General features: G+C 42.2%; 1 protein-coding gene across 1 annotated transcript in view; it reads right to left on the bottom strand.

Moving 5' to 3' along the window:
- Positions 1-690: 690 nt before the first annotated feature.
- Fxn (frataxin) overlaps positions 691-14501 on the bottom strand; it is a 25630-nt gene continuing 11819 nt past the window's right edge. Inside the window, exons 3-5 of the mRNA XM_015492905.2 lie at positions 12691-12811; positions 6540-6637; positions 691-1744 (exon numbers count right to left, since the gene is read on the bottom strand). Coding sequence (XP_015348391.1) covers positions 1594-1744; positions 6540-6637; positions 12691-12811 — 370 coding nt within the window. The 3' untranslated portion in view covers positions 691-1593. The remainder of the gene's footprint in view (positions 1745-6539; positions 6638-12690; positions 12812-14501) is intronic.

The following is a 14501-nucleotide window of genomic DNA, read 5'->3' as shown; positions in this document are numbered from 1 at the left end:
AAACAAAAAAAAGCATTCTAAAATCATATTTTGCATTTCCTGCCTCCTTCAATACATTATACTGAACATTGAGCAGCCCTCTGTTGAAACTCCTCCTCATCGTGGCGACTAGACAATACCATTAGTGAGGTGATGCTCTCAGGTCTGTGGTGCAGGGGCTCTTGACTCACACTGCTCTTTTCCACTTGGTATCTCAGAATATAACTTTGATTCTTCCTTCATCTGCAGTTCATATGCTTCAAGTCCTTTTTCTTCCTTAAATGGGGATCTGGCACTGCACCAGTTAGCACTGTATGTAAAGTAAGAGTAAACAGGCCTGATGGGCTGGCCTGCCCCTACCAGCCCATAATAGCAGGTTCCCTACCTTCCACTTCCACATCACAGCAGTCTCATTGCACACCTAAGTTCATGCTGCATCCCAGATGGAGAAGTGCACTAGTCACTGAATTCTAAAGGAAACTTTCATTAGAAGTGAGACAATAGAGCTGGGTGTGGTGGGGTGTGCTCCTGTAATCCCCTCTGCTTAGTTTAGAAGGGTAAGGCAGGAGGATCACAGGAGGGTCACAAGTTCAGGCTGTCTTAAAAATTGAAAAATAGAAAGTTCTGGGGATGTAGCTCAGTGGTACAGCCCCTCTGGGTTCAATCTCTGTACAAAATAAATAAATAAATAAAAGATGATAAACATAAACATACACATGCATGCACGGTTTTATTTATTGTCTCTCTAGCATTGACCTACGGCTTTCAAAAATTTCCAGACTAAAAAAATTTTTCTTTCTGAAGAAAGGAAATAAATAACCACTTAGCATTTGTTTATATTGTTCTATTGTTCCGTTTTTTTTCCTGTAATAGAAGGTGTATCTGGTTCACTCATTGCAAAAGCCTTCACTACACATTTACATAGAATTCTCACTAATATGCTAAAAAAAAAAAAAAAAAAAAAAAAAAAATAGTGCTCGGGATTGAACCCAGGGCCTTGGGCATGATGTGCAAGTGTTCTGTCAGGGAGCTACACCCCCAGCCCTAAACCTTTCCGAGGTAAAAAAATAATAGAACATGAACATAGCTTTGGGTCAGATTTTTTCCCCTCCAGTTTGTTTCTGGACACTTTCTTTTGCCTGCTAAAGGGCTCAGAAGTGTGTACACCTAGGCCTGGGGACATTTATAAACTACTTTTTAATGAGCCTCGATTTTGGATGAAATGGCGTGATGAGCCAGCTGCTCTTCATGTAGCTTTTGCTGTAAATCCTTCAAAGAATGAAAATGAGGACCAGTCATTTCCCCAGGGAATTTTTCCTTCTTATTATTTTTCTTTTTGTAAAGTCATTATTATATTAAGGTATGGGTATAAGACATTAAAAGAGATAAGGGGTATCATGTGAAGCAGGAAATCAGACAATCAATCCAAATAAACTATAGAAATTAAATCAGATCCTGCAGGCAGGGTGGGAGGTGACACCTTCTTTTCAGAGTTGTCTTCAAAAGTAGGAATGGAAAACAAAACAAAAAACAAAGACAACCCGCACTCAGCTGCAGAAGGAAGCTGGGGTCTTGGCCTGACAGCTGTTAATGTCTTTATGAGAGGGCAGCCATTCAAGTGCCTTTTCCAGAATAGACCAAGGAAGACAAGTCCAGTTCAGTTTTTAAGGCTTTAGTCAGCTCTGTGGCCAGCAGCTCGTGGAGGGACACACCATCGTGGGAGTACACCCAGCTTTTCCCAGTCCAGTCGTAGCGCTTGGGTCCACTGGAAGATAAAACAAACACACGGGAAGTCCATGGGATGCTCTAGGAGAAGCACTAAGTTTTGTTTGGGATCAGAGATGTGCCCTGAAGGGTGGTGTTAAAGGATTGGTGGCCAGCCCACAGTGCCACAGGGAGGCGATGGAACATGTGGGAGGGGGCTAGAGGAAGAGGTCAGGTCCCTGAGGGTGCTCTCCAAGGGGATGTTGGAACCCTGATCTTCTCTTTCTTTGCTTCCAGCCACCATGGGGTGGGTGGCCTCTTCTACCGTGTGCTCCCAGAATGGTGCTGGGCTCACCACAGGCCTGATGTGATAGGGCCAAGCAACTGTGGACTGAAACTGCTTCTTTTCAATTGATCACCTTTGGTATTTTGCCACAGAGATAAAAAAATGCTGACCAGTACACAGATACCACAAAGACTGCCACCAAGATACTCCCCAGAGTATACAAGTGAGGCACATATTTGATTTCTTTTTTTTTTTTTTCCCAATACTATGGATGGAACCCAGGGTCTTGGCTAAACAGGCATTCTACCACTGAGCTATATCCCTCATGCCATATATTTGATTTCTTGACTTAGTGTCTTTCTATTTAAGAATAATTATAAGTGGGGGGCAGTGGTGCATGCCTATAAATCCTAGTGACTTGGAGGCTGAGGCAGGAGGATGTCAAGTTTGAGGTCAGCATTAGCAATTTACCAAGATCCTGTTTCAAAAAAGAAAAAAGAAAAAAAGAACTGGAGATGTAGCTCAGTGGTAGAGCACTCCTGGGCTCAATCTCTAGTACCAAAATCAATCAATCAAAATATAAAAGTTAGAATAATCACACAACCCATCTTCTGGAACATTTCACAGAAAAGTTCTCAAGACCTGAAAACATTTGGCTCTTATCTGTCAGTCTCCAGGCATCCGGTTCTGACTTTGCCTACCACACTAATGATACTTGCTATCTTAGAGCAGTGCTTATAAAAATCATGGCCATTTTGTGTCACTGACATGATTTGTGCCTTGCTTGCACTATTATTAATTATTATTATTGCTTAGGGCAATTGCTGAGGTTGGCTTTGAATTTGTGATCATCCTGCCTCACCTTCCCAAATCCCTGGGATTATAGGCATGTGCCATTACATCCAGTATTTAAAAAAAAATTTTTTTTTTGGTACTAAGAATTAAATCCAGGGGCACTCTACCACTGAGCTACATCCCCAGCTCTTGTTCTTTTTTTAATTTTGAGACAGGATCTTTCCCCAAGTTGTCCAGGCTAGCTTGGGACTTTGCCATCCTCTTCTATCAGCCTCCTAAATTGCTGAGCTTACAGGTGTGCACTACCAGGCCTGGCTAAAAAACCATTTTTCTTAATCAAATTTTACATCCTTGCAACCGAGTGCTTGACTGGCTAGTTCATCCACTTGGGCTCATTTACTGACAAAAATGGCACATGAACTTCACTTGGGGAAGACTGTATTATACGAGTATTCCTCCAAAAGTCTGTATGTGAATGTGTGGTCCCCAGGGTGGGGTACTGGGAGGTGCTGTGGATCTTGAAGAGGAAGAGCCTAGCTGGACACGTGGTTCACACCTGCAAGCCCACCAACTCAGCAGGCAGAGGCCAAAGGATTGAAAGTTCAAGGCCAGGCTTAACAATTTAGTGACATCCTTGCAGCTTAGTGTCAAAATAAAAGTAAAATAAAAAGGTCTGGGGACATAGCTACTGACAAAGTGTCCCTGGGTTCAATTCCTAGTACCAAAAAAAAAAAAAAAAGGAGGAAGACCCAAGGGAAGGGTCCTTAGGCCATGGGGACATGCCTCTTAAAGGGACTGTGGGACTCTCACCTAATCTCTCTGCTTCCTGGCTTGAGATGTGACTGATCCTACATGTGCTCCCACCTTGAGGTATTACCCTCACTGGAGGCCAAACCAAGGATCCTCCCTACCCTCAGCCACCCAATCTTGACCTTTGTTTTCTTTTCCTTTTTTGGCAGTGCTGATGATTGGACCTGGACTTCAAGCATGCTACATACGCGCTCTACCACTGAGTCATCCCTAGCTTTGAATCTCCAAAACTGTGAGCTAAATAACACTCTTCTCTCTACAAGTTAGTCACCTTAGGTATTTCTTTGTGGTCATGTGAAGGTGACTAATCCATCTTATTCATGTACACAAAGTTGAGCTGTTTTTGCCATGACTTGTTACATCAGATATACACAATGTGTCCCAAATTCCATCTCCTGGAGGCTGAGTGGATGGGGTGACACAGCAATGGATATCCTGATGGAATTTAGGAGGCTGATAGAAGAGGATGGCAAAGTCCCAAGCCAGCCTGGACAACTCAGAGAAAGACCCTGTCTCAAAATAAAATGGTTCTGGGAACCCACGAACAGGGGCACGTTAGCCCATCTGGGTCACTAAGAGGAAACTTTCCAAAGACAGGTGGGCAGGAGTTGGCCAGGGAAGGAAGCTAATGTGAAGCATCTTTTAGAGCTATAACATTTTTAAATAATTCCTGTATGGGGCTGGGCATGGTGGCACACACCTATCATCCCAGCAGCTTGGGAGGCTGGGACAAGAGGAACATAAGTTCAAGCCAGCCTCAGAAACTTAGGGAGGCCTTAAGTAACTTAGTGAGACTCTGTCTCAAAATTAAAAAAGGAAAAAAAGGGTTGGGGGATGTGGCTCAGTTATTAAGTACCCCTGGGTTCAATCACTGGTACCGGAAAAAAAAAAAAAAGAATTTCTGTATTGCTAAACAAATAGTGGGGTTTGAACATGTGCCCAGGAATACAGATAGAGGGGAAGCTGGGAAAGTAACTCAGAGATAGTATAGATTTGCTTATTAGCATGCATGAGATATACAATGCCCTGGGTACAATCCTCAGCACCACACACAAAAACCAGACAAATAAAATGGACAGGGCTCTTGTTTATTCTGCACATACTGCTGAACACAAACCACCTGGGCCATTAAGAAGAAGGAAGAACAACGGAGAACCTCCATTGGTATGGTATCCTGAGTTTGATACCAGGTAGCTAGGTAGAAGGTGAGTAATATCCATGCCCCTCCACATCACCCAGGACTCTGACCTAGCTCAGGTGCTGACACCCAGATGTTCCCCAGACCTCTCCTTTATCCCACCCTACAACCTACAACCTCCTCAAGGTGGGCAAGGCGGCTAGGAAAGGCTGCCAATTCCACAGGACTGGAAAAGTTGTCAACTGAAAAAACAGATCAGAAACAGCCCTATAAAAGACATTCTGGGGCCTGGGGTTGTGACTTAGCCATCGAGCACTTGCCTAGAACATGTGAGGCGCTGGGTTTAATCCTCGGCACCACATAAAAATAAATAAATAAAATAAAAGTATTGTGTCCAACTACAACTAAAAAAAATATTAAAAAAAAAAAGATTCTGGACTAAATAGAAGAGCTGAAAGGGGAAAAATTAAAAAAAAAAGGAAAATGTTTTGGAGGAATTCAGTAGCTGTGATAGTAATGAGTGCTCAGCAGAACCCTGCCCCAATCCCATATGAATTACAGATTTTTAATAAAGTACACTTGGGTGGGGCTGTTGATGTGACTCAGTGGTAAAGCACTTACCTGGCAGGTGTGAGAAGCCCTAGGCTTGATCCCCAGCACTGCAAAAAAAAAGGTCCACTTGGAATTTCTGGGAAATTATTATTATCCAGTAGTATGTTTCTGAATAGGGTTTTTTTTTTTTTTTTTTTAAATGTGATGCTGAGGATTGAAACCAGGGCCTTATGCAAGCTAGGCAAGTTATCTACCATTGAGCTATACCCCAGTACTTGCCTATAATTTTTTTTTTTTTTTTTTTTTTAGCACTGGGGATTGAACCCTGGGATGTTTTGCCACTGAGCTACATCCCCAGCCCTTTTTGTTTTTTATTTTTAGATAGGGTCTTGCTAAATTGCTGAGAATGACCTGGAACTTATGATTCTCCTGCCTCAACCTCCTGAGTCACTGGAATTACAGGTGTGCACCACTGTGTGTCTGGCTATACTTTTTTTTTTTTTTTTCTTAATTACAAATACCATTAGGCTTTCTAAGAATTCCACACTGGTTCATTTGGGCCTTTCCCAATTCACACTCCATCTGTTCTCTTTGGAAGTGATAATGAATGACCAGGAAGGTCAGTCTGAGAGCTCTGTGGGCATCTCTCTCTTCTTTTCTTACAACCACTTCAGTAGCAGCTGGACTACAGAGGCTCTGCATGTTCTCAGGCTTTGAGACGAAGGCTGTCTGCAACACAGTTTTTTATTCCTCTACACTGAAAGCACATTGATGAAGGGATTAAATGCCCTACAGTAGTGACTTAAAACACTGTCCCAGCTACTCAGCTGATCCCTAGCTGAGATGCTCAAAACAGACTAGTGCTCAAACTTTAATTTGCTTTGAAGACAGTACAACTTGCTCAGATGCTGCAATATCAAAAACAGTTTTCATGGTGCCAGGGATAGAACTCAGGGCCTCGTGCATGCTAGGCAAATGCTCTACCACTGTACCCCCAAACAATTTAATGGAGGTTCAGGTTTGTTCAGGTTCTGAAAAGTTATACACTTTTTGCTTTAGATCTTGCCAACATCCTGATGCCTGTTGATGGTAGACAAGTTATCAGCAGGGAGAAGCTATGTCACTAGAGTGAACTTTGCTACTGAAGATGGAACAGGCTGTAAACATCAGGAATGAGTCACCTGCAGATACACCTGAGAGGACCCTTCTTAAATGGTCTACAACAGAGCATTTCTAGCAAGTTAAACCAGTACAGATTTCAACTTCTGAACATACCTGGAGGGAGATGATAACCAGATTTGCTTGTTTGGGGTCTGCTTGTTGATCACATAGGTTCCTAGATCTCCACCCAGTTTAACTGTTAGGACACCACTCTAGGGGAGATGGAAGAAAGAATGAATAAAACAAGACAAAATTAGCACTTTGCAATAATATCTTTATATGTTATAATATTTCAATGCTTTCCACGTACACAAGTACACCACACACAGCATAAAGAAATCCTTCATGGGGCTGGGGATAGAGCCCAGTGGTACAGCGCCTCCTTAGCATGCACAAGGTCTTGGGTTCAATCCTCAGCACACATGCAAAAGTCTTTTTTTGTTTTTCTTTTGTACCAGGAATTGAACCCAGGAGTGTTTAAGCACTGAGCCACATCCCCAGCCCTTTTTTATATTTTATTTTAAGACAGGGTCTTGCTAAGTTGCTGAGGCTGGCTTTGAACTCGGGATCCTCCTGCCTCAGCCTCCCGTGCCACTGGGATTATAGGTGTGTGCCACCATGCTTGGCTCACAAAAGCCTTTAGTATTAGGAATAGATCCCACAGAAAGAACACTGCTCTCAGGATCAGAACAGGATTAATCATAATGTTTATACCTCACAGTGCTTTTCCCCAGGAGGTCGGCAAGGCAGGGATGGCTGAGTTTCTATTCTAACATGTGAGATTGCTGGCTTGTTGCCTCCCTCACTCCCTCCCACCAATCAGAACATAATATAGGATGTTAAGAATGCAGACACCAACTCTACTAGAATACTGTACTAACCTGAGTATCAGACATGACAAGTCCATTATGAAAAAAAGAAGGAGAAGGAAAGAAGGAAGCAGTCAACGCCCCCACCTGCTGGTCACAGATGAGCAGTGGAATTAGCTAGGCTGGTAGAAGGCAGCAACTCCAGCCCAGGCCTGTTATGTCCAGACCCTTCCCACGCATCTAACAAGTATCTCAGACCGTCCACTCCACTCCACTGCGGCTCTATTTTCCTCTAAACAGCCTTCCATTCTCAAAAGACTGGTTGGGCCATCTTTGCCCAATAAATGCTCATTTAAATTTGAAAACACTCTTTCAACAAAGGAGCCCTTTACTCCCAAGGCTTTTGAACTCTACAGAGTGGCAAAATATGAAAGAAAGGGAGACAGGGCTAAGTTCCCGCTGCGGGAACTGGTAAGTGGGGTTAGGGGGGGTTGGAGAGCCTCCTGTTCCCCACCGTGTTCATGACTTCCCCCAACGCAAGGCCAGGCAGCCTTTCTCTATGCATGCAAGAGCCCTGGGAACCAAACAGGGATCCCTGAATGATTCTCACAAGGCACTTCCACAAATAGAAGGAGCCACTGAAATGTAGGAGGGCGGTGACAATAGTAATAGCTGATAGAACAGGATGAGGGTGACGCCATGAGGTTGTTTGTGTGTACTTGTGGTGTCTGCATGTTGGGCAAGTGCTCTGCCACTGAGCCCTGCCCCGCCACATTAACTGTTCTTAAGCGTACAGTTCAGGAGTGTTAGGTACCCCCACAGTATTGTGAGCTATGCCCAGACCATAGTATTTTTTGTTTTTTTTGTGATGCTGGATCAAACCCAGGGTCTAGTAATATGTTAGGCAAGTACTCTATCACTGAGCTGCGTCCCCAGTGGCACTTTCTCTATGTTGTTTTTATCATTTAAAAAAATATATATTTTTAGTTATATATGGACACATAACTTTATTTTTGTTTATTTATTTTTAAATTAGTGCTGAGGATCGAACCCAGTGCCTCACATGTGTGAGGCAAGTGCTCTGCACTAAACCACAACCCCAGCCCTGTTTTTATAATTTGTTTTTAATTAAAAAAGAATCATATAGCTGGACATGGTGGCACATGCCTGTAATCTCAGTGATTTGGGAGGTTGAGGTAGGAGGATCACAAGTTCAAGGTGAGCCTCTCAGCATCTTAGAAAAACCATGTCTCAAAAAATAAATAAGTGTTAGGGATGTAGCTTAATGGTACAGTGTTCCTTGTTCAATCCACAGTAATAAAAAAAAAAAAAGAAAGAAAGAAAGAAAAAGAAATAAAAATGATAGCAACACTGAGAATGCAAATTTTATGGAAAATGAGAACATAAATAGAAATATTACCTACTATTTACTCTCCCTACTCTCTGCCAGTCTCTGTTTGGCATTATGGGAAATTGCTTACAACTGAACATAAGCACTGGAGGTAGGAATCATTATCCAGTTCTACAGATGAGGAAACCAGGGTTTTACAGTGGTAAAGAACACCAGTAACTGCCAGAGCTGGCCTTACATCCAGGGTGGCTGGGTCCAAAAACACTAGTCTTCCCACAACTTCCCATTAATCTGTGACACAAGCTTCATTCTCAGGTAGCTGCCACCAGTTTTTGTTTTTTAATTTAATTATTATCATCAAATTTACCAATATAACAATCTTTTTTTTGTGTGTGTGGTGCTGGCGATTGAAACCAGGGCCTTACACATGCCAGGCAAGAACTGTTCAACTGAGCTACCTCTCTGGCCCTTTTTATTTTGAGACAGTGTCTTGCCCAGCCTTGAGCTTGCAATCCTCTTGCTTCAGTCTACAAAGCAGCTGGGATTACCGCATGTGTTGCCACATTTAGTTCTATTTTGGCAATTCTAAACAGTCTGTGGTCACATTTTACCCAGTCAAGTGTGGCAGACTCAGTAGTCACCTAGTGACGAGAGGTGCTTTCAACTCTGGTGGGGTGTCCCTTTAATGACCAACAAGGGGTGAGGCCTGGACCCAGACACTGACATTACCCATTATCTGATCAGATGACATGCCAGCCAAGAAGCTGCTCACCCCACAGAGAGAAAACTGAAGAAGAGATGTTTTTGAGGAATCTGAATCATTGCTTTGTCTACTTGGCCAGCAGTAAGTTGGCAAAAGACCTGTAAATGCTGAGTGGCATAATGAAAGTATGTTTTGGAAAAGTATGTGGGCCATATTTTATTTAAAAAGTGAACCAACATTTATTAAACCCCTATTGTGTATTCAGTACTGTTCTAGGCATTGGGATCAAAGAATGGACAGAGTCCTGCTTGCCAAGGTGCTCAGACTAGTCTTAAGAGCATAGTTACGCTGGGTATGGTGGCACAGGCCTAAAATGCCAACAACTCCAGAGGCTGAGGCAGGGGATCACAAGTTCAAAGCTAGCCTTAGCAACTTTGTGAAGTCCTAACTAACTTAGAGAGACCCTATCTCAAAATAAAAGATAAAAAGGATTGAAAGGACTGGGGGTATGGCTCAGTGGTTAAGCACCACTGTGTTCAATCCCTGGTATCAAAAAAAAAAAACAAAAAAACAAAACAAAACTCAGGAAGTGAGGGTGCTATGTGCAGGGAGTATCTAGGAGGCTTTCCAAAGCAGATAACTTGCAGATGGACCCCAAGGGCAGAAAAAGGCTCCATTCCAAAAAGCTCAGGTAATAGTGTTATGGTGTTTTATGGTCTACAGTGTAGTTTCAGTTAATTTACTTAATACAGGAAATACATAAGGTAGCATCTGAAGGACTGTGATAAGGAATTCATATTACAGGGTGGGGAGGGAGCATTTCAACATATTTATAAGTTCAGACTACAGATGCAGCCACTAAATACTTTTACCTTTCTAAATATACAGTTGAGGGTTTGCTAATGAATAATTTGTTAGAAATAATTTTTCCCTGGCCTGGGGTTATGGCTCAGTGGTAGAGCACTTGCCTAGTACACGTGAGGCACTGGGTTCAATCCTCAGAACCACATAAAGAATAAATAAATAAAATATAGGTATTGTGTCCAATCTACAACTAAAAAAATTTTTTAAAAAATTGTTTCCTGGTGAGCAGAGTGATGCTCAAGGTATAAGGATTGGCTAGAAAAATATAAGGCACCACTCCCTTGCAGGAATGGGTGATAGAATCTGGTAGGTCCAGCAGCTAATACTCTTCAGAGAGACAGAGAGTAGGATTCTTAAAGGTTCTGTGACTCACCACTGAGTAGAAGGTTTTGACACCTGATTCACACTGATTCAATGAGGCAAACCTAGTCTAGCCACCACAATGTTAGCACATTTGCTGCTGCTGCTTTTTTTTTTCCTTTTTGGTGCCGGGGTTGGAATCAGGGCCTTGTATGTGCTTAGTGCTCTGCCATTGAGCTAAATCCCCAACCAATGACACATTTACTTCTTTTGTTCCCTTTTTTTTTTTTTTTTTTTTTATACAGGGGATGGAACCCAGAGGCTCTTAATCATGAAGCCATACACTCAGCCCTCTATTTATTTTTCATTTTGAGACAGGGTCTCACTGACTTGCTTAGGGGTTCACTAAATTGCTGAGGCTGGCTTTGAACTTGCAATCCTCCTGCCTCAGTCTCCTGAGCCAGTGGGATTACAGACGTGCACCACGGCTTGCTGCCATATTTACTTCTTCTTCTTTTGTTTTTGGAGTTGTAGATGGACACAATGCCTTTATTTTATATGTTTATTTTATTTTTTATGTGGTGCTGAGGATTGAACCCAGTGCCTCACACATGCTAGGCAAGTGCTCTACCACTGAGCTATAGTCCCGGCCCCTGCCACATTTACTTCTAATGAAACATTCATGCAAAATACCTGGGTCAATCTGGGGCTTTGCTAATTTTGTGAGAACAGGTTGCATGACTGCTTTTGTGGCTTGTTAATCAATATTTGCACACATGAGCAGAGTGTAGTCTGAGAACTTGTTTTCCTGTAGTTTCAGCCCCTGGTAGGGAGTCTGGGGAAAGGAAGCCTGTAACTTTTCCACCACTAAAATCATTTCCTGGATGGTCAGGCGGTGAGCTAGGCTGTAAGCAATTCAGCCCTATGGGGGATCTCTTCATGAGCACTTTTTAATTTCTATTTATTTATTTATTTATTTTTAGCAGTGCTGAGGATTAAGCCTGGGGCCTCACTCATGCTAGGCAAGCACTTAACCACTGAGCCACACCCCGAGCTTCATAAAGCACCTCCCTGCTGTTGCTGACAGCAATCTCTGAGCCCACCAGAAGGTATCCCTCCTTTACTGCTGGTTTACTTCCATTTTACTACTCTCAGGCTTGACACCTTTTCCAAGACTTTGCTGGCTGTTCTATCTTATGGAGTCTCTTCTCTACCTAGTGGCCTTATAGCAACATGAACATCATTTCTACCACTTCAATTTGACAGTTGATTGTCCTACCTAATCCTATGATTGAATCAAAAAATGTACACTTCGTGACATTTCCTGCTATTAATTAATTGCTATCAAGAGGATTAACCACTGCCTCTGAGGGAGGGGGGAGGGGGCAGGGAGAGGAAGAGGAGAAGAGATTTTTCTCCCAATGGCAAAAAAGAGATCTAAAGGCTAACAATTCTAAACCCAAAAGCAGACTGTTGCCTAAGTCTGCCACCTGGTGGCCAATAAATAAACACCAGCACTTCCTTGACTCCTAGGATCTGGGGCTAAAGTTTCATCCAATTCAGTTCTCAAACCAACTGCACAATAGAATTTACCTGGGAGGTGGGGATGTAGCACAGTGGTAGAGCTCTTGCCTAGCAAGCATAAAGCTCTGGGTTCCATGCCCAGAACTGCCAAAAATTATCCCTGCTTAAGGACTAGCTATCTAGAGTGTACGCCTGTAATCCCAGCGGCTGAGGCTGGGGGATAACAAGTTTGAGGCTGGCCTCAGCAACTTAGCAAGACCATCTTCAAACAAACAAGCAAATAAATAAGAGCTGGGGGCATAACTCAGTGCTAGAGTACCCCTGGGTTCCATCCCCTGTAACAACAACAACAACAAAAAAGAATTGGTGGTCTAGTTCAGTACTGTCCCTGCTGACCTGCTACACAAACACATGCCCAGGCCTCCTCCCTTATTTACTTTATGGGTATTAGGTGAAGGTTGGGAATCTATATTAATATTTTTTATGGCTCTAGAAATCTGTATATTTTTAACCAGAAATGAGGCTTGGAGAGGCAGGGTTACTGGCCCAGAGTCAATGGTAGGGCTGGGTTGTGTCACTGAACCCTACAGGGTCTTTGGGTCCCTCCCATTACTCTATGCTGCTTGTGCTTTACTCTGCTGCAGAGGCATTCTTACTTCCATAAATTAAAATTCTTATGGAGAAACAGAAAAATTAAAATAAGCCAAGCTATACCCCAAAGGAGACGTCATAGTCCTCCAGTGTACAGGGCTTGTCTGCAAGGTCTTCAAAAAACTCCGCCAAGGCGTCCAGTGTTTCCTCTGCTAGTCTTTCATAGGCGGTTTCGTCTAGAGAGCTGCAGTGGGAACAAATGAGTCATCAGAAAGATATGATTACCAGACTGCTCCATTTTTAAAAAAAATTTTTTAATACTTATGTTTCAGTTTTCGGCAGACACAACATCTTCATTTTATTTTTTTATGTGGTGCTGAAGTTCGAACCCAGCGCCCCGTGCATGCCAGGCAAGCACATTACCGCTTGAGCCACATCCCCAGCCCCAAGACTGCTCCACTTTTTAAAAATCCAATTTATGTATTTATCTTTTAGTGATTTTTAAAAAATTGATGGGAAATAATTACCATGTGTGAAAATTTAAATAACATGAGTTTTAGAGTGATGCCTTTCTTCAAATAGACAGCCCTTATCCCCAGAAATTTGAAAATTTAACCCAGGGACAATATGCCACTGAGCCACATCCTCAGCTCCTTCAATTTTTTTCATATGTATTTTTTTAGGTGAAGATGGACACAACACAATGCCTTTATTTTTAAGTGGTGCTGAGGATCGAACCCAGGTCCCGCCCGTGCTAGGCGAGCACTCCACCCTGAGCCACAATCCCAGCCCCTCCTTTAATTTTTTATTGTGAGAAAGGTCTCATTAAGTTGTGTAGGACCTTGCTAAGTTGTTGAGGCTGGCCTCAAACATGTAATCCTCCTGTCTTAGCCTCCCTAGCTGCTGGGATTACAGGTATGCATCACCATTGGGATTATAGTTGCATGCCACAGTGCCTGGATAGATGTTCTTTTTTATATTTAGATTGGATTTTTTTTTTATTTTATTATTTATTTTTACGTGGTACTGAGGATCAAATCCAGGGCCTCAAAAATGCTAGGCAAGTGCTCTACCACAAAGCCACAACCCTAGTCCCCTACATGTTTGTTTTAATATACAATTGAAGCATGTTACATTTTTCACTTAGTATTTATAAATGATTCATATTTGCATATATGGATTTTTATTGTATTTTCTATTACTTTAACCCATTTCCTTCAACTGGACATTGAGGTTGTTTAACCTTTCTTGTTATTAAATTTTATGTTGGGCAAACCACAAGGTTGGGAAAAATATCAACATTACATATATCTGAAAAAGAACAAAGTCAGAATTATAGCCTATACGTCAACAAGGAAACTCAAAAAAAAAAATACTGGGCAAAATACTTGAATAGATTTCATTAAAGAAAAGATGCCCAAATGATCAATGAGCATATGAAAAGGTGCTCAACTCTGTTAATCTTCAGGAAAAGGAAAATTAAAAAACCAGGATACTAGTGGGTGTGGTGGCACACACTTGTAATACCAGCTATTTGGGAGGCTGAGGCAGGGGGTGGCAAGTTCAACTCCAGCCTGGGCAACTTAGCAGATCCTGTCTCAAAAAATAAAAAGAGCTAGGAATGTAGCTCAGTGGTAGAGCACTTAAAAAAATCCCACTTAAATAAAACAATACAAAACAAAACACCAACCCCTCACACAAGCAGATACCACCAGAATGATTAAAACGAAAGACACAGGTGATAATGATAATAAGAGTTGTCCAGGATGAGGGGCCACCAGAGTTCTCAGATACTGCTGGGCGGCAAGCAAACTAGACAATCACTTAGGAAAACTTTTGGTGGTCTTCACTGAAGTTGAACATATTCATATGTATGATTCACCAATTCCACTTTAAAAAAAAAAATTATATATATATATATATATATATATATA

This window comes from Marmota marmota, unplaced genomic scaffold (assembly GCF_001458135.2).
Source record: "Marmota marmota marmota unplaced genomic scaffold, marMar, whole genome shotgun sequence".
Classification (NCBI taxonomy): domain Eukaryota; kingdom Metazoa; phylum Chordata; class Mammalia; order Rodentia; family Sciuridae; genus Marmota; species Marmota marmota.
Note: the sequence above shows the minus strand (reverse complement) of the source record. Positions and strands in the feature narration are given on the sequence as shown.